The sequence below is a fragment of the Budorcas taxicolor genome, chromosome 15, assembly GCF_023091745.1.
Source record: "Budorcas taxicolor isolate Tak-1 chromosome 15, Takin1.1, whole genome shotgun sequence".
In the NCBI taxonomy this organism is placed as follows: Eukaryota; Metazoa; Chordata; class Mammalia; order Artiodactyla; family Bovidae; genus Budorcas; species Budorcas taxicolor.
The window spans coordinates 28,753,527-28,777,518 of NC_068924.1; the positions used below are offsets into that span (position 1 = coordinate 28,753,527).

The 23,992-nt window shown below is 53.6% G+C and overlaps 2 protein-coding genes across 5 annotated transcripts in view; one reads left to right on the plus strand and one right to left on the minus strand.

The window, feature by feature from the left end:
* The window catches only part of PHLDB1 (pleckstrin homology like domain family B member 1), a 49,067-nt gene extending 37,587 nt beyond the window's left edge, over nt 1-11,480 (plus strand). For 2 of the 4 annotated variants that reach the window (XM_052652343.1, XM_052652344.1), the window contains 5 exons: nt 842-958; nt 1,218-1,320; nt 9,161-9,246; nt 9,351-9,383; nt 10,095-11,480. In XM_052652343.1, coding sequence (XP_052508303.1) covers nt 842-958; nt 1,218-1,320; nt 9,161-9,246; nt 9,351-9,383; nt 10,095-10,235 — 480 coding nt within the window. In that variant the 3' untranslated portion in view covers nt 10,236-11,480. The remainder of the gene's footprint in view (nt 1-841; nt 959-1,217; nt 1,321-9,160; nt 9,247-9,350; nt 9,384-10,094) is intronic. The other 2 variants (XM_052652345.1, XM_052652342.1) reach the window with 1 other exon arrangement.
* Nucleotides 11,481-11,781: 301 nt separating this feature from the next.
* Nucleotides 11,782-23,463, minus strand: TREH (trehalase). The gene is made up of 15 exons (XM_052653258.1): nt 23,375-23,463; nt 16,997-17,097; nt 16,717-16,861; nt 16,547-16,634; nt 15,293-15,392; nt 15,074-15,167; nt 14,842-14,958; nt 14,603-14,725; nt 14,321-14,370; nt 14,038-14,232; nt 13,315-13,532; nt 12,938-13,049; nt 12,478-12,590; nt 12,167-12,220; nt 11,782-11,922 (listed from the first exon to the last, which is right to left on the minus strand). The coding sequence occupies exons 1-15, from the start codon at nt 23,461-23,463 to the stop codon at nt 11,782-11,784; spliced, it is 1,740 nt and encodes a 579-aa protein (XP_052509218.1).
* Nucleotides 23,464-23,992: the final 529 nt, after the last annotated feature.

Here is a 23,992-nt window from a genome sequence, read left to right on the forward strand (position 1 = left end):
GGGTCTCCATGGGCCTCCCCAGGGGTGGGGGGTCCTACCCCACAGTGACCAGTGATCGCAGCTCCTTGATTTCCTAATGGTGCAGCGACATAAATTCTAAGGGTTAGATTGTCTGATTTGAGAATTCAGAAATGATGAGAAACTCTGGGAGTTTCGCCTCGGTGCTTGGAATCGTTGTCGTATGCCTAGTTCCCGTTTCCTGTCTCTGGTCTCTCAGGGACTCAACTTCTCTACCCCCTGCCCTGGGGCTCAGGTGGGGCTGCAGAGGCCACCAGCTTTGGGAAAGCCAGTGGAGTCGGCTCATCATTTCCGGGTACCTCCAGAAAGTTGAACGTTTTGTTTCTTCTTTAAATAATCTATGGTATTTCCTTTTCATACCATTCTAACATTCTTCCTAGAAATGAAGAGTAGGAAAAAAATTCCTGTTGACTGAAAATTCTAGATAAGAATCAGAAATTTTGAGGTGGAACAGACCTCAGAGATGGTCTAGTTCAAAGCCCTTGTTTACACATGAGGACCCAAACAAAGCCCCCCCTGGGAAGGCCAGGCTTCGTACTGGGCTTTTCTTCCAAGACCGCATTCTTTTGCTTTGTTGCATTCAGGACAGGAGGGGCAGGGACAGGACAGGGGCGGCTGTGTCTGGGAAACTGAGGCATAGAGCCTTTCAGCAGTTTGCCCAGGCCTGGGTGGAGTCAGCACAGGCGCACCAGGTCCCTGCTTGGGCCAAAACCCCATGAAACCAGAGGGACAGAGTAGGGGTTCAGGACTGAAGCCGAGGGGCCTGGGAAAGGGAATGACAGGGGAGGGAACAGCCCCTACTCATCCTGCTCTCTGTCCCCAGGCACGACCCCTGACCCGTTACCTGCCAATCCGGAAGGAAGACTTTGACCTGAAGACCCACATCGAGTCGTCAGGCCACGGTGTGGATACCTGTCTGCACGTGGTGCTCAGCAGCAAGGTACAGGCATGTGGGGCTCTGGGGGGCTTGGTGGGGACCCCATGGTCAGAAGACCCTCCTGGGTCCTTGGAAGAGTGGCCTCAGCTCCTGCCCTAATACCAGTGGTCTCTGTCCCGGGACAGGCGTGCTGGCTTAAAGAGATGCTAGGGACAGCCCCGCTGTGAATATAGGCACAGGTGACGGGCTGACATTGCTGCTCAGAGAAGAAGGTTTAGGGGGCTGTGCATTTGGGTCCTGCCTCACCCCTGCCTCCCACCAGGTCTGCCGTGGCTACTTGGTCAAGATGGGTGGCAAGATCAAGTCATGGAAGAAGCGCTGGTTTGTCTTTGACCGGCTCAAGCGCACCCTTTCCTATTACGTGGGTGAGTTCCCCCTAGACTGCCCTGGAGCTAGGACCCCTGGGCTCTGTCACCCAGAAGCTTCCATGTGGGGGCCAGGGCCTTGAGCTGGGTCTTGTTCTCCTCTCTCTGAAAATGTACAAGGCTCACCTCATTTGCTTTGTTCAACCATTCATTTTTTTTCCAGCAGTATTACTGAGCATCTAGTAAGTCCCAGGAAGTATCTTAGGCTCTGATGATAAGCAAGGGGGCCACAACCCTCTCCCCTGGAGCCTGTTGCTGGGACACAAACAGTGAACAAAGAATGATGGGGGTGCTATAGGGCACCCCAGATGCTGTGCGTGCATGGAGTCCTGTGGATCCCTCTTGGGCAAGTTCCCAAAGAGACTCTGAGATAAGCAGCTGAGCATGCCTGGGGGCAGCACCCCCCAGCTGTCCTGCTCTCTCAGCACTCTGCACCCAGCCTCCAGCTTGGTTTCCCAGCCCTGGAGTTCCCTCTGGACAGTTCCCACTTGGAGACTAGAATGTTATATCATAGCCTCCTCAGGACAGGCTGGGCTGTGCTGCAGAAACAACCCCATCCTAAGATCTCAGGAGCTCAGAACCAAAGTTCTTCTTACTCCTGATCTGTATCCATGTTCGTCATGGGTTGGTGGGGGTCTGCCCCGTGTCGATTCTTTCTCTGCTTCAGAGCATGCCTTTCTGGAACGCTGCTGGCTGCAGTGGCAGAGGGTAAAGAGAAATGTGATTGGGTTTGCACTGGGTTAAATTTCCCAGCTGGAGTCTGTCCCCAAGTCACTAGCGGGCCTGTTCAGCCAGTCACCCAGCCCCACCCAACCACAAAGCCAGGGGAGCCGTCCTGCTCAGAGCCAGGAGGGAAAGGGCCAGAAGTGTGTGGTGCTGGAGTCCTGCAGCCTGGAGCACCTGGCTTCCCCCACTGAACTGGTCCCCAGACAAATGCCCTCTCTTCCAGGAAGCCCTCCCCGCCCACCTGGGCCCTGGGTGAGGGGAGGCATACGGGTGTCCCCATGTTTCCACCTAGGCTGGAAATGGACTTTGTCAGGCCTGGGAGGACAACTCCATCTTAGGCACGTTGAGGTTGAAGTGCCCCTGGGGCATCTAAGGTTATGAGAGGGGTCAGGGTTAGAGGCAGAGTGAAAGTCGAAGCTGTTGGACTAATAATAATGATGATGGTAGCAGATCATACTTACTGCACACGTGTATGGCCAGATGCTGTGCTCAGCCTTCCACATGTATCATCTCATTTAATCATCATAATCTTGTGAAGGAAGCACTGGTTTTACACCTGTTTTGCAGATGAGGAAAATTAAGCACAGAGAGGCTAAGTAACTTGCCTAAGGTGTCTCAGCAGCTGAGAGGCAGAGCTAAGACTGAGCTTGGACAGTTAGACTTCAGAGAAGAGGGAGAGACAGAGCTGCACCCCAGGGCAGGGCCACCCTTGTGAGGGAGAAGGAAAAGGAGACTGCAGTAAAGCAGGGTGCAGGAGGCAGGAAGTCACAGGCCAGGTGCTGAGCTGGCGCTTGGCATGTGTGACCTTCCTTCATGTCCATGAAACCAACCGGGGAGGGGAGGGCAGGGCAGAAATGGAGAAGGCAGAGGAGTGGATGTGTGCCTGCCAGCAGGGGCTGTCATGGAATAAAAAAATATAATTTACGGAAGAAATTGAGACATTATGGTGATGATGGACACTGCAGAAAGGCCAAGGGTAATGTGCACCCAAAGGCCATTCGATTCAACGATTGGATCTTGATGAGAGAACGGTTTCCACTGTGTGCTGGGTGGGAGCCAGATTGCACACAATCCATCGAGGATAGGTAGGCGGCGAGGAAGCGGAGGCAGGAATGTGTTACTATTTCCAGTGAAGGAAGAGCCAGGAGAGAACAGAATGCTGCCGTTCTCCCTGGCCTTCCTGGATCCTGCTCCCTCCTCCTCCGTGAAACCCCTCCCTTCTACAGGGTCCACATCAGAAAGCACCTCTGTGAAGCCCTACCTCACTGGGAGTGGTTCCTGCCCTCCTCTGGGTAACTCCTGCGTCACACAGGGTCCCTCTGCCATGTGACATCAGCGCTGGGCATAATGATGTCATGACAGGCCCATGTGTATTGTGCCAGACACTGTGCTGAACCCTGGGAGTGTGTCCTCTCGCTTAACGCCCGTGACCTCTGGTGACCTGTAGGTGTTCCCTTGGAGCCCTAATCATACCCAAGTCACACAGCTAAGTGGATGTGTGTCTGTGCTTTCTTCCCCCCTAAATCGTGGGCTCTGACTTCTTTGGATCCCAGTTCCTCAAACTCGTTTATTCTGCATCGATTGAGGACCTGCTCGGTGCATAACAGTCCAGATCAGAGGAGCTTGACCTCTGAACAGATAAAGGAGGGTTCATTAATGCTTCATCACTGTTGTTCAGTCGCTAAGTCATGTCTGACTCTTTGTGACTCCATGGACTGCGGCACACAAGGCTTCCCTGTCTTTCACTATCTCCTGGAGTTTGCTCAAATTCATGTCCATCGAGTCAGTGATGTTATCTAACCTTCTCATCCTCTGCCGCCCTCTTCTCCTATTGCCTTCAGTCTTTCCCAGCATCAGGGTCTTTTTCAGTGAGTCGGCTCTTTGCATCAGGTCGCTAAAGAATTGGGAATTTTAGCTTCAGCATCAGTCCTTCCAGTGAGCATTCAGGGTTGATTTTCTTTAGGACTGACTGGTTTGATCTCCTTGCTGTCCAAGGGACTCTCAAGAGTCTTCCTCCAACACCACAATTCAAAAGCATCATTTCTTCAGCACTCAGCCTTCTTTATGGTCCAACTCTCACACCCGTACATGACTCCTGGACTATATAGACCTTTGTTGGCAAAGTGATGTCTCTGCTTTTTAATATGCTGTCTAGGTTTGCCATAACTTTTCTTCCAAGGAGCAAGCATCTTTTAATTTCCTGGCTGCAGTCACCATCTGCAGTGATTTTGGAGCCCAAGAAAATAAAATCTGTCACTGTTTCCACTTTCTCTCTGTCTGTTTGCCATGAAGTGATGGGACTGGATGCCGTAATCTTAGCTTTTTGAATGTTGAGGGTTTTTTAAATTTTTATGAATTTATTTATTTTCGTGCTGGGTCTTCGATGCTGCGCGGGCTTTCCATTGATGGCAGCGAGCAGGGGCTGCTAGAAGCTGCACGGACTTACTGTGGTGACTTCTCTTGTGGAGCATGGGCTCTAGAGCTCCCGGCTTCAGTAGTCTTGGCTCCCAGGCGCCAGAGCGCAGGCTCTAGTCAGTTGTGGTCCAAGGGTTTAGTTGCTCTGCGGCATGTGAAATCTTCCCAGACCAGGGATCGAACCCATGTTTCCAGCGCTGGCAGGCGGATTCTTCACCACTGAGCCACCAGGGAAGCCCTGAACGTTGTTTTAAGCCAGTTTTTTCACTCTCTCCTTGCACCTTCAGCAAGAGGCTCTTTAGTTCCTCTTCACTTTCTGCCATTAGGGTGGTAACATCTACGTATTTGAGGTTGTGGGTATTTCTCCCAGCAGTCTTGATTCCAGCATGTGATTCAACCAGCCTCACATTTTGCTTTACGTACTCTGCATATAAGGTAAATAAGCAGTGTGACAATATACAGCCTTGTCATACTCCTTTCCCAATTTTGAGCCAGTCCATTGTTCCATGTCTGGTTCTGGCACTTCTTCATCTGCATACAGGTTTCTCAGGAGACAGGCAAGGTGGTCTGGTATTCCCATTTCCTTAAGAATTTCCCACAGTTTGCTGGGATCCACACAGTCAAAGGCTTTAGGGTAGTCAATGAAGCAGAAGCTTTTCTGGAATTCCCTAGCTTTCTCTATGATCCAGTGAATATTGGCAATTTGATCTCTGGTTCCTCTGCCTTTTCCAAACCCAGCTTTTACATCTGAAAGTTCTTGGTTCACATACTGCTGAAGCCTAGCTTGAAGGATTTTGAGCATTACTGTACTGGCATGTGAAATAAGTACAGTTGTGCAGTAGTTTGAACATTCTTTGGCATTGCCCTTCTTTGGGATTGGAATGAAGACCTTGTCCAATCCTGTGGCCACTGCTGAGTTTTCAAAATTTGCTGGCATATTGAGTGCAGCACTTTAACAGCATCATCTTTGAGAATTTTAAATAGCACAACTGGAATTCCATCACTTCCACTAGCTTTGTTTGTAGTAATGCTTCCTAAGGCCCACTTGACTTCATGCTCCAGGATGTCTGCTCTAGGTGAGTGACCACACCATTGTGGTTATCCAGGTCATTAAGATATTCAGTTCAGTTCAGTCACTCAGCAATGTCCGACTCTTTGCGACCCCATGAACCGCAGCACACCAGGCCTTCCTGTCCATCACCAACTCCCGGAGTCCACCCAAACCCATGTCCATCGAGTTGGTGATGCCATCCAACCATCTCATCCTCTGTCGTCCCCTTCTCCTCCTGTCCTCAATCTTTCCCAGCATCAGGGTCTCTTCAAATGAGTCAGCTCTTCACATCAGGTGGCCAAAGTATTGGAGTTTCAGCTTCAACATCAGTCCTTCCAATGAACACCCAGGACTGATCTCCTTTAGGATGGACTGGTTGGATCTCCTTGCAGTCCAAGGGACTCTCAAGAGTCTGCTCCAACACCACAGTTCAAAAGCATCAGTTCTTCGGCGCTCAGCTTTCCTTATAGTCCAACTCTCACGTCCATGACTGCTGGAAAAACTGTAGCCTTGACTAGACGTACCTTTGTTGGCAAAGTAAGGTCTCTGCTTTTTCATATGCTTTTTAGGTTGGTTATAACTTTCCTTCCAAGGAGTAAGCGTCTTATAATTTCATGGCTGCAGTCACCGTCTGCAGTGATTTTGGAGCCCAGAAAAATAAAGTCAGTCACTATTTCCACTATTTCCCCATCTATTTGCCATGAGGTGATGGGACCGGATGCCATGATCTTAGTTTTCTGAATGTTGAGCTTTAAGCCAACTTTTTCACTCTCCTCTTTCACTTTCATCAAGAGGTTCTTTAGTTCTTTTTCACTTTCTACCATAAGGGTGGTGTCATCTGCATTTCTGGGGTTATTGATATTTCTCCTGGCAGTCTTGATTCCAGCTTGTGCTTCCTCCAGCCCAGCGTTTCTCAAGATGCATTCTGCACATAAGTTAAACAAGCAAGGTAACAATATACATCCTTGACTTACTCCTTTTCCTATTTGGAACCAGTCTGTTGTTCCGTGTCTAGTTCTAACTGTTGCTTCCTGACCTGCAGACAGGTTTCTCAAGAGGCAGGTCAGGTGGTCTGGTATTCCCATCTCTTTCAGAATTTTAATGTTTACTTATTTGACTGTGCCGGGTCTTGGTTGCAGCATGCAGAATTTTTTAGTTATAGCATGTGGGATCTTATTTCCTCGACCAGGGACCAAACCTGGGGCCCCTGCATGGGAAGCTCAGAGTCTTAGCCACTAGATCACCAGGGAAGGGAAGTCTCCTGAAGGAAGGTTCAGATTCAGCACCGTAAGTTCTGCACAGAGGAGCACCCGTGCTGCGGGGGCATGGGGGAGCACAGCTGGGCGCCGCAGTGGTGACGTTCGCAACAGGTTCTGAAGGTGACTTAGCAGTTTGCTAAGGGAACGTATTGGAGGCCATTCCAGTGTCAGCAGAGTGGATTGATAAGGGCCCGCGAGAAGCTCAGCCTGGCCAGAGAGACCCCGGGTTGGTGCAGGGGAGGGAAGCGAGGCAAGGCTGGAGGGACGTGTTGGCATCGGCCTGTCAGGGACCTTTGCCAAAGCCAAGGAGGCAGCGGGTTCCAGTGAGGGAGCTGGCAGAGAAGCCCATGAGCTGAGGCAGCAGGATTTGATTTGCTGTAGGAAACTCCCCCCTCGGCACCAGGGCAGGGGGTTGAGGGGCAGGGGTGGGACGGGGAGGGTGAGGAGGCGGCAGCCCGACCCAGGACCCCTACCTCAGGCCTGAAATGATGGGATTGGGGGAGGGTGGTGCTGCCACCTGAGTTTAGTGACTCAGGCTCGCTGCCCAGAACTGTGGTGCCTGCTTGGTGTCCGCCCCCAGACAGGGTGGGCAGGCCTGTGCTCGCCCTTGCCAGCGCCCCGTCCCTCCCACCCCAGCGATCCTCTGCTCTGCGGGTTTACCCACCTCCTTCCTGAAACCCCAGCCTCCAGATGCTGTATGCTGCCTTCCATGTTTTTACTATTTGAGTTGAATAGATAAATGCATTCATGTCGTTCAAAACTCAAAACACGTAAAAGGCTTAAATTGAGAATTACACCCCCTCTGACTACAAGTAACTACATTTATTAATCTCTTCTGTGTCCTTCTAGAGTTTCTTTAAGGGAATATAAACATATGCAAACATGTATTCTTACCCCTTTTCCTGGGTCGTGAAGATCCCCTGGAGAAGGGAATGGCAACCCACTGCAATATTCTTGGGGCTTCCCTGGTGACTCAGATGGTAAAGAATCTGCCTGCAATTCGGGACACCTGGGCTTGATCCCTGGGTTGGGGAGATCCCCTGGAGAAAGGACTGGCAACCCACTCCAGTACCCTTGCCTGGAGAATCCCATGGACAGTGGAGCCTGGCAGGCTACAGTCAATGGGGTTGCAAAGAGTTGGACATGAGTGAGTGACTAACATTTTTCTTACGCAAAAGGTAGCACCCAACACACTCCTTTTTTTCCTGCTGTGTTATCTTAGAGGTCTTTCCATCTCAAATATATCAATGTCTAGAAGTTGATATCCAGATGTATTTTATAGATTTTTAAAAAATATTTTTTCTAATTTATCTAAAAACTTTTATTTTTGGTCATGGATTATTTGAAGTGTGTTGTTTGTTTTTTAAATATTTATCTGGTTTCACTGGGTCTTAATTGCGGCGTGGGGAATCTTGTTCCCCACAGGGATCGAAACTGGGCTCCCTGCGTTGGGAGCACAGACTCTTCACACTGGACCGCCAAGGAAGTATTTGCGGATTTATTTCTAAATGTGCATATCAGATTCTCGTTATTCTGTTGAATAGCTAGGTGTATTTCATCACATGGCACACTGTGCTCAGCCGCCTCCCCTTGATGGACACTCGGGTTGTTTCTAACCTTTTATGACTATAATTACTGCCACGGTGAATCTGGTAAATGTTTTCTTTTGTACATGTGTGGGGCTTCCCCGATAGCTCAGTTGGTAAAGAATCCGCCTGCAATGCCGGAGACCCCGGTTCAGTTCCTGGGTTGGGAAGACGCCCTGGAGAAGGGATAGGGTACCCACTCCAATATTCTTGGGCTTCCCTTGACTCAGCTGGTAAAGAATCCCCCTGTAAGGCGGGAGACCTGGGTTTGATCCCTGGGTTGGGAAGATCCCCTGGAGAAAGGAAAGGCTACCCACTCCAGTATTCTGGCCTGGAGAATCCCATGGACTGTATAGTCCGTGGGGTCGCAAAGAGTCGGACACGACGGTGACTTTCCCAGAGAGAGAGGTACAGGTGTAAGATAAATTTTCCAAGTGCTGAAATTGGCTCAAAGGGCAAACACCTTCCTAACTCTGGTCGAAGAAGCCGAGTCATTCCGAGAGGCTCACCAATTTATGCCCCCCGTCAGGTTGATTATACTGCCTGTCTGCCCGCAGAAGTGTCACCGGTGTGCTGTGTTTTGTGTTTATTTTTGCTGCTCTGGTAGGTGAGCAGTGGTATCTCAGTGGAGTTCTGATTTGCCTTCTCTGTCATCCTGGGCGAGGCTGAACACTGATACAGAATCTGGGCTCTGTTTCGGAGTCCTGGGAGTCACCCCACTTCCTGGGTGGGACGCTCCGTGTCTGCTGAGCTTGACCTAAAGCACCACAGGCCTCCTGAGCCCAGCCCGTCTTCCTTTGCAGACAAGCACGAGACGAAGCTGAAGGGGGTCATTTACTTCCAGGCCATCGAGGAGGTGTACTATGACCACCTGCGCAGTGCCGCCAAGGTGAGGGCCAGCTCGGGAAAGAGGCCTCCAGCCTGCCCACTTCAGAGGCTTGGACCCCTTTCTCATTCTCTTGTAAACTTTCTCTTCCTCTCTCCCTCTCCCAGAAGAGGTTTCTGAGCTTCACTATGGTGACTGAGGTACCCCTCCCCACACACCTCTAACCAGAACTACTGCGTATTAACGCCTCCTGGCCCCCCGGCCCCTGACCCTTCCTTGACTCTCCCCTAAGTCCCTCCCCTCCCCACCGGCCGGAGTGTGGAGTGCAGCGGGGGCAGAGAGCAGGGAGCCCCTGTGAGCTTGAGGGAGCTTGCTGGCCTCGCGGCCCTGAGATGCCAGCAGGCCGTCTCCCTCCATGGGGGTGGGCCATGCGGTGGGGAGGCTAAAGGGGGAGTGGGTGCCCTCCGAGATGAGGTCTGGGTGGGAGGACTTTATGGACAGGGGCTGCAGGAGGCTGGGGCCGTTTGCCTCCGTCCTGCCAGGCCCGCGACGCCTGCTCCAGTCCTCGTCTCTGCTCCACTGGGGGCCTGGGGCCAGCACCCCGCTCGCAGCTCTTTCCATCTGTTCCTTTCTTACTGGGAGGGGACTCTGGTCATCCCTTTGCATCTGATTCTTTTGATATCCTCTTTGTGCCCGAGAGCGCCAAGGAACGGTGTCTTTGCCTGGCAGGGTATGGCCCTGCTGAGGTCTGTGGACTGCCCCAGATGTGAGGAGGGGACATCCCAGCCTGGGATGGTGGGGACTGGGCTCCAGGCCTATGGAAGACTCAGGGCGTCCTGGAGGCAGAGAAGGGTGGATAGCCAGGCGGGTGTGAGATGCTTCGGGCTGAGCCTTGCTCTCTCCCTCCGCAGAGCCCGAACCCGGCCCTCACCTTCTGCGTGAAGACGCACGACCGGCTGTACTACATGGTGGCCCCCTCTGCAGAGGCGATGCGCATCTGGATGGACGTCATTGTCACGGGGGCAGAAGGCTACACTCAGTTCATGAACTGACTGAATGGGGCCCCCTGGACCCAGGAGCCATGCCCAGCCGCCTGCTGCCCCGCCTGCCTCCAGACAGGGAGTTGCACCCTGGGCTCCCAGAGGCCCTGGAGGGCGGAGCACGACTGGGGCTTTTGTACAAGAAGAGACTCTGTAATGTTCTGGAAGGAGCTCGCCCTGTGGGTTTCTGAGCTCTGACCCCCCCTGAAAAACCAGCCAGGAGATAAAAGTTGAGGAGGGGGCTTTGCCGCCTCCTGGGAGCCCAGAACTTGCGATAGCCTGTTAGGGTCCTGCCCCGGGGCCCACCCAGGCTGAGGCACCGTCACAGAGGGGGCCCCCCGGCACCTGCGCTCCCTGTGTTCTCTTTTCTAAAGGACACGTTATGGTACCAGAATCTGCCAAAGATCCCCTCTTGCTCAGCCCCTGTTGCAGGGGCCTTGAGGGCTGAGTAGCGCCGTATCCAGAGTGGGGTAACAGCTCAGGCGGTGTAATTCCCAAACCCTGCTCTGTCCCATTCTTGTGCCGCATTTGTATTTTTTATGATTTTTGCTCAAGGACCAGAGACTGAGTGTCATCCTTGAGGTCCCAGCCCAGCTCCGTTTTTCAGACCCACCACCACAGTCACCATAGTGACTGCTTCATCGCCATGGTTACATACTAATTGCCATGGCTCTGTGGCTCAGCCCACTGCTTCAGCTGTGGGCCCATCTGAGGGTACGTGCCATCATCTCTCCAGCCCAGGCCCTTGGGCATCTCCTGCTGGGGATGGGGGGAGGGACTACCTTCACCCTGCCCCTCTGCCTGTGTCTCCAGGCCCTGATACACAGCCTGCTGGCTCCCCCGTCCAGCCCTCCCCTTCCACTCGTGCCTTGCTTAGAGCCAGAAGGGATGAAGCCGGGAACTGGAGGCCAGGGGAGGGGCCATCGGATGGGAGAAGGAGCTAGAAAGGCCGTCCTCGGGGTTCTGGTATATGGCTGAGTTTCTGATGGACAGAGGGCTGTTCAGATGCTCCGTGGAGGAAGTCTTGAGCAGGAGGGGGAGCCCGAGGGTCTGGTTGCCCTCCCCTCAGAATGGGGATGAAATGAAGAGCAGAGGCCCAGGCCTCCAGGTGTCTGGGCTCAGCCCTTTGCGCCTTAACACTAAGCCCACCTCCCTGTCCCCCTTCCCAGCCCTGGACCATGGTTGCCAGGCCTGGGCTGGATGTTTTTCAGTATTTGCAAGCATCTCAGCAGAACAATAAAGCATTTGGACTATGTGTTTGGGAGGCCTGGTTGTGAGCGGCGTGGGGTTGGGGCTCATGGGGAAGGAGAGAGACTAGGTCTGATCACGGTGCAGCATCTCCAGCCTATTAAATGTCCCAGGAGGGACCCAGGGCCCAACCATGACCCCCAGGTCCTTGCCCTGCCCCCACTCCGCTGTGACCAAGGACTGGGCTGGGGCAGGGGCCGGGAGGGGGTGGGCTCTCCAGGGATAAAGGATCGAGGCACAGGAGAAGGTAGAGACGCGTGTGGAGGTTGAATCGGCAGGAGCTGCAGCCAGATGGGGACCTGAAGGCCCGTCACTGTGGCAGGAGGCTGAGCAGGAGGGCAGCTATGAGGCAGTGGGGCGCCAGGAAAGTGGTCTGGGCCCCTGAGCTCAGCCGGTCCCCATAGCGGTCCAGCAACATCAGGACCACACCATTGGTCCAGCCAAACCCCTCCTGGAGAAAGGTAAGGTCCATGGGGCAAGACCCCTGGGCCAGGCCCCCAAGTCCTCTTATGGGTTGTGGGATCCCCACCTAGAGACACAGGCCCACCAGCCCCAGGGGTACCAGGGAGCACCAGTCGGGCTCCTCCCTGGGATCCAGCCTCCACAGAAGAAACTGAGGCCCAGAGAGGGGCGATCATGGCCAGTTATGGGGACAGCAGAGCCCTGAAGCTCCCTGGAGGACGTGGCCCACTCACCTGAACTTCATACTCCCCTCCACCACCTGGCTGTCCACCGTTGCTGATGTCATACTGAGGACAAGAGGATGAGCTTTAAGGTCAAGCCCTGCCCCAGCCGCCAACGCCAGGCCTCTAGGGAAGCAAGAAACGGGAGCCCCTTACAGGGAGAAGCTGCTCTGGCCAGCGGCTGAGCCCTGCAGTGTCCAAGGATGACCACCAGGTGCCGCCACTGCTCCAGGTATACTGGGCACTGGCTTTGCAAAGCCTGACAATTCCCCATCTCACCCTGGGCAGGAGAACCCCAGGGACTGGGCTTATGGCCAGCTCACCTTCTCATACATGGCTGACATTTTGGAGTAGACATCAAAGTTGGTTCGGATCCAGTTCTGGGCCAGCTGGAAAGCTGCTTCCTGGGCTTTGGCTGAAGGAGACTTGGCCAGACCTAGACCCCACCCATGGCAAGACCCTGAATCTCCAGAGCCCCCATCCCAGGGGTAGCAGAATCCCGAACCTTATTCTCCTCAATGAGGGAAAGAGGCCCAGGTGCTAAGACCTCCTTCCTGGAACCAGAAGCCAAGCTGCTCTTAATCTAGGTTGGCCTAAGGAGAGCGGAGAGTTGGTTCCCCCAATAGGTGGGGGCAGGAGTAGCTGTTTGCTGGGAGGCTGAGAGAGCAGAGAAGCTAGAGAAAGGCCTCTGCATCCTTTGTTCTCACCTCCCCAGTGCCAGGGAGGCCGAGCCTCTACCCTCGTGGGGTTGAGGTGGGGTAGGCCCCATCCCTGCCTCCCTACCTCTGATGACCAGGTCCTGCAGCGGGGCCCAGGCCTTGGGGAAGTCCCATTGCTGGCCTGTCTTCTGGAGAGAGGTCGGGATTCCATACTGGTAGGTGAGGATCCGGCTGTCCTAGAAGGTTCCAGACATCATGACTGTGAGTGGGGGCTGGACAGGAAGCCAAGAGGCTGGGCCCTCCTAAAGCCAGGTGACCCCTCCTGGGCCTTCTCTTCTTGGCTCACAGCCGCCCCCTTGTGGCCGACTTGGGGCCTGCAGGCTAAGGCACTGGGTGGAGTTGGGGTGTGAGGCTGCCACTTACCAGAGGTCACAGGTCAGGGAGCAAGCAGGTGGTCCTGCCCCTCGTGTAGCAGCCCACCGTGCTCCAGGTATGCCTCACCTCCAGGTATTTCAGAGCTTTATCCACATCGTCTGAGTCAGAGAAGCAGCCGGCCCAGAGAGGAGCAAAGTTGGATGGGTAAATCTCCAGATTCTTCTTCTCATTCTCAAGGTCATAGTCAAACCAGGCCCCTTTGTCCTCATCCCACAGCACATCCTTCAGGGCAGCCATGCGCTCGGCTCGTAGATTTCTGTACTTTGCTGCTTCAGAGTCATTCCCTGGGGCAACACTGCCTTTAGGCTAAGCCACAGGGCCCCCCACCTCCCAGGGGGTCTAGTTTGACCCCCTGTTGTCCTCCCTCGGGCTCAGAGGTCCTGAGCACCAAGGGGCTATGCTGATGTGGAGCAGAGCCCACCGCATTTCATGCCTCTAGCACCGGGACTTCCCTGAGCACATGGTCCCGAGCAGCTCCCAGGCCCTGCACCGGCCTGTCCCAGGTTTGTCCTCACAGGGACACCAGCCGGCTGTGTGGATTCCCCTGGCTCTGAGGGGTCAAAGGGCAGGGAGAGGGGACAGAGGGGTTTGGATCTGTGGGGTAGGGTGTCCCCTCCTAGATCCTTGCAGTGAGAAAGGGAGGGACACGGCTGCTTTGGGGGTGCGGGGTGAGGCTGGAGAGCTGGAGGTCCTCCCCTCATTGTCCTCCTTGCAGCTCCACTGCCAAGGCCGAGGCAGGGACCCAAGCTGGGCTAGCACCCTTCTTCCCTTCCCTGCGGGCATGCGTACCCAGTCTGGAGTAGAAGTTGCTCATGAGCCCCTCCGCCTGGCACAGGAAGGCGTTGAGGTCAACCGGCACCAGCTTGCTGGTTCGGATGTTGCTGAGTGAACTGGGGTTCGGGCCTCCCACGAGCCAGCGTGGGGAGAAGTCCCAGCCGGACTCGGCCCTGGCCTTGAGCTCGGCCAGCAGAGCGTCCCGGTTCCCTGTGAGGCCAGGGCAGCGGCAGACGGGAGGCGGGGGCCTGACGCACTGCCCAGGCCCATGCTCAGCCCCTCCCTTCCTGCTGCTCACCTTCCGGCAAGGTGGCGGCCAGCTCTGCGTCTTTGCTGTAAGACTCTGGCCTGGTGAGAGGAGAGTGGGGAGCCAGGCACTGTGGCTCTAGGCCCTCCATGCCCGTGCAGGAGGTCCAGCCATGCTGGCTCAGCCGTCCTGGGGCCCCAGACTGCCCAGGGCTATCAGCTCACCATCTGAGAGGTAGGACTCAGTCCCCCACCCTCCTGCCCAGGGAAGTCCTGACACTCAAACCGGAGGGAACACACAACAGGTTGAGAGGCTGGCCAGGTGGGTCCTCACCTGGGGCCCCCGTAAGGGACTTCATAACGATTCAGGCTGTAGCTCTTTCCCCCGGAACTCACAGAGATGCTCCTGTTCTTAGTCCAAAAGTCCAGGTCCGAGGCCAGGGTCTCAATGTGGTCCCTGGGGTGAAGCCGGGCACTCTCTCCATCCAGGCGCCCCGCACCAGCCCAGACCCAGCCCCGCCCCGGGGGGTCTCAGGAAGGGGAGTACAGGGCAGCACCGGGAGGGGTGCCCACCGTAGGAAGGTGGTGTCATTGGTGTGGGCCACGTAGCGGTCCATCATGAGGGTCAGGAGCGGGGGCTGGCTCCGCTGCAGGTAATACACGCGGGCCCCATTGGGGACGTGTCCGTACCTACCGAGAGGAGGCCTGCTGACCGGCCCACCTGGCTGCCAGAGCCGAGGCAAACCCGCCCCAGGCCCACGGCATCTGCTCCCCCCACCCTGGCTGGATGCCCACCCCGCCTCACATCTGCACCAGGTCCAGGAAGTTCTGCAGCATGCCCTTCACTGTCTCAGGCATCTCAGAGAGGAGCAGACCCTCCATCACCCAGTAGGAGTCCCTGGCAGGGGGACAGACAGCTCAGGCATTGCTCACACCACCCTCTGCCCCGCACACCTGGGCCAGTCCAGGGCACCCAGCCCACTCAAGCTGTCTTGCTGGCACTGGGCTCCCCTCCCCACCCCTCACCCTCCCACAACCACAAAGTGCCCACCGGGCACAATGAAGGGGTGTCTTGAGTAGATCAGCGAGAACTGCTCAGGGTGGCTGAAGACCTCTGGCTTCACCTGGAGTCAGGAGAGAGGACATGGGCACCCTGGGCCCATGTGGCTTTCCATACTGGCTGGTGGCCCTGCAGCCTGGGCTTGGGCTCTGGCTCTGGCGCTGCTCAGCCGTGTGGCCTTGGTCCAGGCCTGGGCCGTGGGGAGTCTAGTCTGCTGACCCCCACGTGGCGGCCTCTAGAATCCCAGCAAGAGCAATGGTGTGCAGGAGCCTGGACCCCCTCAGCCCAGCATCCCAGTGCTCACCACACAGCAGCCAGTATTAGCAGCCAGCTGGTGGGAGTTTCCTCTGGCTCCCAGTACCCCCTGAATCTCTGTGGCCACCATGAAGCCAGGCCCAGAGGCTCAGGGCCCCCAGTTCTGGCCCTCAACAGCTTTCTCCAGTGAGGCGGGCGTGGATGGGCATGCCCGGGGAGAGCGTGGGAGCGCTGTTTTCTGCTCATCCTCTCCCAGCCCAACACACGTGAGGGGGTTTAGTGGGAGAGAGGTCAGCCTGACAGAGATTTGGAGGGGAGCAGAGGAAGGGGCTGAGGTTTTCCCCTTTGGGTGGGGGCTGCTGAGGAAGCAGCCCAAGCCGGCACATGCATGACCCTGGAGCACCGTTCTGTGCAGTGGGTGCCTGGGTCCTGGGGCCGGGCTGGAGGACAGGAGCTGTGCAGCCTTAGGCAAACGGCTGCCCTCTCTGAGCCTCAGACAAAGGGGAGAGTGTGTAACAGACCGTGCTGAGCACAGGCCTGGGCCAGAATCGGAGGGAGCAATTATGGTTCCTGAGCAGAGGCCTGGCCCGAGGAGCTCAGGCAAGAGGGAGCCCAGCAGGGGAGTGAACAGTCACCGTGGGGTGTGAAGGGCAGGACGGGGCAGCTGGGGGTAGAGGATGAGCTCGGTTTGCCTGGGGGAGGCTGGGAGGGTTTCAGGGAGGAGGTGAGGAGTTAGAAGTAGATGTTGCCCTCCTCCCTCTCAGTTCTTTTTGGAGAGTCCTGTTCAAGGACTGCGTTCTCAGGAAATAGGTCCCAGTGTCTTGCTGGGTCCACATCAGGTGTTTTCTGTTCATCCATTCCCAGCTCTACACAGGTGAGGGCGTAGAGGGAACAGGAAGGGCCCTAGGCGGCTCACCCGTTCCCCACCTCCATCTCCCTCTGCCAGGTCCAGGGAACTGATACCTTCTTTCCCAGCTTCTTCCAGAGTTGGTGCAGCTGCCCTGCCCAGGCTCGCAGCTTGGGGTCCAAGATATTCTGCAGAAACTGGGGGCTGAAAGACCACGGGGCCCACAGGGTTGAGGGTGGCAGCCCTGAGCGAAGGCCCTTCTCCTGTTCCGTGTCCAGGGTTGTACCTGTCTCTCCAGTCCTTGGGGGTCCAGGGCTGCAGCTCCTGCCCCACAGCCCAGAAGTGTTCTTGGACCAACACTTGCAGCTCCTGCCGGGGGATGCTGAAGTTGTAGGCCTGGGCCAGCTTGTGGAAGTGCCTCAGGACTTGGTCTGGGGGACAGGCAGCAGGAGGGGTCAGCGGGACCCCAGGGAGCCTTCCCTGATCAGATACCCCTGCCTGCCTGGTCTTGCCCCCTGCCTTTTGGTGGAAGGTTCAGGAGAAGGCGGGGCCCCCAGGGCTCTCACCTGGAGCTGAGGACAGTGGCATGTCCACAAACTGCTTATCATCCTGGTAGAGTCTGGCCATCTGAACTTGCCGCAGGAGCTCCCCTTGGCAGTAAATCTGGCTGCAGGGAGAGTCGGGGAGGGGAGTAGGAGGGGTCACCACCAACAGGGGAGAAGAAAACGGGAGTCTGGGGCGTGTTGACTGGGAGGGGCGAGAACTGTGTGTGTGCCAGGGCACGTGCACGTGTGTGCCTGTGCACGTGTGTGCCTGTGCAAGTGTGTGGTAGGGGTTTGCGGGTGGTGGTGACGTCAGGGCTGAGAGAACGCGGAGGGTCCTTGTGCAGGAAAGGACCTAAACAGCTGCCTGGGCCCAGCTCATTGGTTAGTTTGAAACGGTATGGAAAGCCAGGTGGACAAGAGGAGGGAGGGTGCTGTAGCTCAGAGCGTGTCTACACCAGGAGTCTCCTGTTCATCCTCTTCCAGCTCTACGCATGTGAGGTGGTTTTAGTGGGAGAGAGGTCAGCCGATCAGAGATTCAGAGGGGAGAAGCAGAAGGGGCTCGGATCTGTTCTCACTGGGCTGGGGGGCTGGCGAGGAGCCCGGAGCGCTGCTCAGTGGCGCTTTGATCAGCGATTGTGGGGTGGACCAGCTCTCTGTTCAGTGGCTCCGTGTGGACCCAACTAGCAGGGCTTGTGGCAAAACCCTGTGGATTGTACTCAGTGACTGCAACGAAAAGTTTAAACCAGGAAATTTCCAGATGCAGTGTACGATACACACCATATGGGAGAGGATTACTAGCTTGCTATTGGATATTGATGGAAACATCCTCTGTGATTGAAAAACACAAAACATTCTTGAAACCATGAAATACCCATAATGCCTTGGGTGATGTCAGAAACACTCTGATAAAGAAGGCAATGCCCCGGGAGTTCCTTAACGATGGAAATGGTTTCCGCAGGAGCAGGCTGCTGGGGGAATGTAAGGAGGTACTTTCTGTGTTCAAGGGCAGATGGCCTCACTTCCTGCAGGGCTGACTGGGGAAACAACAGAGAAGCCACCAGGAGGTGCTCCATGAATAGCTTTTTATTGACCAAGCAAAAACTTGGTCATTTACTGATGGCAGTTCCAAGTGGACAGACAGTATCTTGGTTGGAAAGCCACTGCACCCTAACTGCCTGATGGAGATCTTTGGAAAACATAAGAACAAGCCAGCCCCATGGGCTGAATTACAAGCTGTTTCCCTTGCAGTGGGGCTTCCCCTGGTGGCTCAGATGGTAAAGAGTCCACCTGCAATGCAGGAGACCTGGGTTCGATCCCTGGATCGGGAAGATACCCTGGAGAAGGGAATGGCAACCCACTCCAGTATTCTTGCCTGGGAAGTCCCTTGGACAGAGGAACCTGGCAGACTACAGTCCATAGGATCATAGAGAGTCAGCCACAGCTGAGTGACTAACACTTTCACTTCCCTTGCAGTGATGGAAGAAGTGAATGAAGAAAGCCCCTATGTTTGGCTTTATATTGATTCATAGACATCAATGTGTTCTATTTTAATGCACTATTCAAATTCCCATAGTGTTTCCATAGGACGATGCCACAAAAGGGCATCATTGCCCTTCTGTCTGACCATATGGCCAGGCCATTGGTCCCTGACCATGAGTAGGCAAAAACCCAAACACAGCGACAAACGGTATGTAACTCAGCCCACCGAGCTGATTTGATTTTGTCTTCTTTGATAAGAGTGGTAGTCTTTCAAACAGTATGTTGTATGTTTACCTTGGAACTGCCATCCATAAGCCAAGCAGTTCATTGTCAGTCAATCAGGAGCTGTTCATGGGGCACTTGCCCAGGTGACAGCTGAATCTGGTAGTTCCTTAGGTTTTCAGCATCATCCCTAGGGGAAAAGAGTCTGCCTGCTCTTAAATTCCCCCAGGAGCATGGTCCTGCATAAACCATTTCCATTTTCTTATGGAACTCCTCTGGGCCTCTCCCTCCGCCTTAGAGCATTTTCCAGTATCACCCAAGATAATATGGGCATTTCAGGTTTCAAGATTATCTTTTGACCTTCAGTCATAGGGAAAGCTTCAATTAATATCTGATAGCAAGCTAGTACCTGCCTCTCCAGTTACCAGAAATTCTTTAGTCCAAAGTCTCAGCTGGGAGGTGCCCAAAGACTTTTCCTCTAAGTCCCAGTCTGTGCTCCGCAGAAGAAGGCTACAATCTGTGTGGACTCAGGCAATCTTATTGGTTCTCATTTGGAATAGTCAGTTAATATTGCTTGAGGCATGGCTTTACATGTCTTCTGCTTTGTAATACTAGACAGTGGAAACATCCCCCAGTCAGGCACAATATCCATTCCCGTAATACATTCAGGTAAAATAGATGCAGTCACTTCCCAATAGAACTGTTCAAGCACCAATTTTCATTCAAACTTTCATCTTGGTTGCACCAACCCTTGCATCCCTCACTGTGCACCACTTAGAACTTCAGCAAGGTTTGGGTTTTGAGTACCAGGGAGGGTAAGCGTTCCTCATCAATCATGACATTCATTTCCATAAAACATTCAGGCAAAGGAGAAACAATCCTTTGACATAAAGCCTGTTTAAACATTCCATTTTTTTAATATTACCTTTCACCTTCATCCCATCAACTCTTGCATTTCTATATCCTCTTAATCTGACTGTAGCCTCTTTTAGGTCCTCACCAGTGGCTTTTGGTACCTCAGTGCATGGGGTTCCTATGTCACAGAGTCCAGGGGCCTCCTCTACCCTCTGACCATTTTGCCCACTGCTATGTATCCTGTTTTGGGTCTCTAGTGTGGGACAGAGCTAAGGGATCCAGACCCAACCATCAACCTTTATCTTGATTATATTTTGGCACCATTGCCCCAGCAGATTGGAGGTCAGGCTCCGTGTTGCTGCCTATGTCTTGCTCCCAAGTTGCTCCCAAGTAGGGTGAATAGATTTTTCTCAGGCCTTTTCATTTTGGATGACCTGCAGGGGTTCCCATTGGTTCAGTAAACCTCGAAGAATGCTGCATGAAAACCTTTCTTTTGACCCTATCCACAGTCCATGGGGACGCAAAGAGTCAGACACAAATGAAGCCACTTAGTGTGCATGCCCATGGCTGCTTTATTCATCCCGTTTCTTGAAAAGAAGTCAGTCCTTTGACTCTCCCTCTTTTCTTCCTCTTTTTTTTGCTCCCATAAATGTTTGCTTTATTTACTCCTTTTTTGTTTTTGGTCATGCAGCAGGGCTTGCAGGATCTTAGTTCTCCCACCAGGGCTCGAACCCGTGCCCTTGACACTGAAAGTGCAGATCCTAACTACTGTACTGCCAAGGAATTTCTTATTCACCCCATCTTTAAAATTTTTTATTTATTTACTTATTTTTGGCTATGCTGGGTCTTTGGTGCTCGTTTCAGAGCATGGGCTGTAGGGCTCTCTGGCTCAGTAACTAAGGCTCACAGGCTTAGCTGCTCTGTAGCATGTAGGATCTTCCCGGACCAGGGATCAAACCTGTGTTCCCTGCATTGGTAGGCGGATTCTTAACCACTGGACCACCAGGAAGTCCTCACCCCATTCTTAATAACTGTTTCAGGATGCCTATCCTGCTGGGACGAGACCACTGACTCTGTCCTCTGTCTATACATTCTCTTGGGAATCAATCTCATTTTCCTCATTATTTGTTGTTTCAGAATAATTTTTTCCTTAGGAAACGGCTCTGGGGCTAGTGGCTGCACATCATGGCAGCAAGAAGCAGGACCTTCCCCAACACGTCCTGTTAGCAGAGGCCCTGAGACCAGAGACTGTATTTAGGACTGACCAGAATCTTAGTTTGGCTTATCTCTCACTTTAATTTTTGCTATTCTAGATGACAATAACCAAGAAATTCTATTTTTTATTTTTTTCCTCTTATTTTGAACTTTCTTATGCATTTGGTCAGCTAATACCCCAAGAGTTGGATCCATCAGCTCTAACTTCCATTGGTAACTTTTACCTCCAGTAACTGATCACAACAAAACTGCTATTCTGAACCCATGGGTGACCCTGTGGCCATCCAGGAATGAAAAGATGCTCATTCCTTGCCCTTTCATCTTGCACTTTCCAAACCACGTGTTTTAGTGAGACAATATCATCCTAGCAAATCACACATGTTCTGACAAAAATTACAATATTGTAATAAAATTCTGTCACCAAGAGTTAGCTTGGATTCCACCCCCAGGTCAAAATGATAGCCCCCAACAAGATTGCCTGCACTCCCAGCACCTGTTATGAGTTTAGGGGTCTTGAAGTTTCCACCACTTCTGACCACTGGCTACAAGTTCAGGGGTTCCCATGAGAATTTGCTAGAATTAAAGTTTTAGTGATTTACAAGAACGGTTCACAGAACTCAGGAAAGCACTATATTATGATTGCAATATAATTCTCATAAGGGTACAAGTCAGGACTGGCCAAACAAAGACACATACAGGACAAGGTCTGGGAGAGTCCTGAGCACAGAGCTTCTGTGTTCTCTCCCCATAGAATCAGGACACTTCAACCTCCTGGCACATTAAAATGTCAACCAAAATGAGGCTGCACTGAACTTTGGTGTCTGGAGTTTTTCTTGGGGTTTCATTGCATAGGTGCATGCCTGGACGTGTGCTAGGTCGCTTCAATCACGTCTGACTCTGCGACCCTATGGACCCGTAGCCCTCCAGGCTCCTCTGTCCAGGGGATTCTCCAGGCAAGAATCCTGGAGTGGGTTGTTGTGCCCTCCTCCAGGAGATCTTTCCAACCCAGGGGTCAAACCTGTGTTTCTTATGTCTCCTGCATTGGCAAGTGGGTTCTTTACCCCTAGTGCCACCTGGGAAGCTCCATTGCATAGGTACAATTGATTAAATCATCAACTCTGTGATTAAATCCAATCTTCTGCCCCCTTCCTTCTCCAGAAGTCAGGAGGTCAGGCTGGTATCAGGTACCCCAAAGCCCCAACCCTCTAAGCACTTCATCTTCTAACACGACCTATCCTGCTTTCGTCATCTTATTAGCATGACCCATCTAGGGACTCACCATGAGCCACCTCACTCATAGAAGCTATTTGAGCTTAACCTGAATACCAAAGACACTCCTATCACTTGGGAAATTTCCAAGATCTTAAGAGTTGTATTCCAGGAACTCAGGACAAAGACTGGACAAATTCTTTGTTATACAATATGTTGTTTGTGCAGTAAACAGTTGGCATAGCAGATTGTGTTCATACCCTGTACATTTCAAAGACAGTCTGCTACATGCCTATGAGATACCTTCTAAGCTTCTGGGGCCCTACCTGATACATTTTTGTTTACTAGGACCTTAGACCATGCCAGATATTTCATCCTATTAATGTGATTTAAGGTGGGGGCTGAGGGCCACCCATTATCATTTTGACCTTTAGAGACCTGGAGAATGAGTAACTAGGGTCACCCTGAGGATACACTCCATCCCTGTAACTGATCCCCAGTAAAAATTCACGGATGCCAAGGCATCCTGGCTGGCCACGCCTCATGTGTGTATTAAACTGTAACCATGAGTATAAACATTTGGTGAGTACTAGTGGAAGATATGGGCTCCCCCGGTGGCCCAGGGGTAAAGAACCTGCCTGCCAATGCAGGAGACATGGGTTCGATCTCTGGGTCGGGAAGATCCCCTGGAGAAGGGCATGGCAATCCACTCCTGTATTCTTGCCTGGAAAATCTCACAGACAGAAGAGTCTGATGGGCTATAGTCCATGGGGTCCCAAAAGTCAGACATAACTTAGAGACAACAACCATCACCAGTGAACTTCTATTATTACTTCTCTTGCTTGTTATATAATAATAACCTTCATAATAACCTTCATGGACCTCATTTTCTACTTCACTGCTGCAACCCAGGAGGCATAGCAAGAACTCAATAAACTCATGATGAAGGGAGAGTGGCTGCCAAGTGAGTCCCAGAAGCAGGATGAGGTCACTCATCCCTGCTATTTGGAGATGGAAACTGTGGCTCTGGAAAGACGTTTGATCATGGAGGTCAGAGGTCAAACCCAGGAGCTCCTTGCAAGTCCTTACTCCCACTCTCACATCCAAGGCAGGGAAATTGAGCAAAAAGTTTCCCAGAATAACCCTGAGAACAGGCCTGCACAGTTCAAGGAGCAGCTAGAAGGGAGGGCGGAGGGAGGGAACGCTCCCTGGGTGGCAGGCTCCTGGCCTGTGTCCAGCCGCCCACAGGCTGCCCCATCTTTTCCCAGCGCTGGGGGTCAGTGCCCAGCACAGAGCCTGAGACCTGATCTCCTTCCCTTCCCTCCTCTCTGGAGGGCTGACCCCGATGCTTGAGCTCTCCTCACGGCCCTCCAGACCTGGCCCTCCGGCTGCAACCCCAGCTCCCTTCTCCTCTCCTACCTTTCACAGGGTGGGGGCAGGGCCTCCTGGGACCCCAGCCCCAACCCCAGCAGGAGCAGCAGACGCAGCCCCCAGGTCCTCCCCTGCATGACACTGTGGCTGCGGCCAAACAGGAGCGCCAGGTGCCTCCTGCTAGCCAGGGCGCAGCCTGCTCGCCTCACCCGACAACCCGGGGCAACCAAAGTCCAGGTCTGAGGCGTGGCCACGCGGAGCTGGACCACGCAGACCGCTCGCTGCTCCTGCTCTCAGGGGCCGCCCCTGCCCCCTGACTTTGTCTTTTCCTCCCCTTCTGTTTCTCAGCCTCAACTGGGGCCTCCTGCTCAGGCCCTTCCCACAGAGGTGGGGTGAGTGTGGGGAGATGGGACAAAATTTGGCCACACATCTGTGACCCAGATGCCAGTCCCTTACATGGCCCCGACGCTCCCACCTCAGGGGGTTACCATTTCCTTTAACATTTCAAACAGAAGGGCTCAAGAGTCTGTCCCAGGTACAGTGTGAAAGCCCAGGACCCTTGCGATTATCTACCAGGAAGGCTGTGGGGGCAGAGGCGGGAGGAAGACCTACCATACTCGGAACATTTGCTGCGGGTGTTGAAGATGACATAGGAGTTTGCCAAGG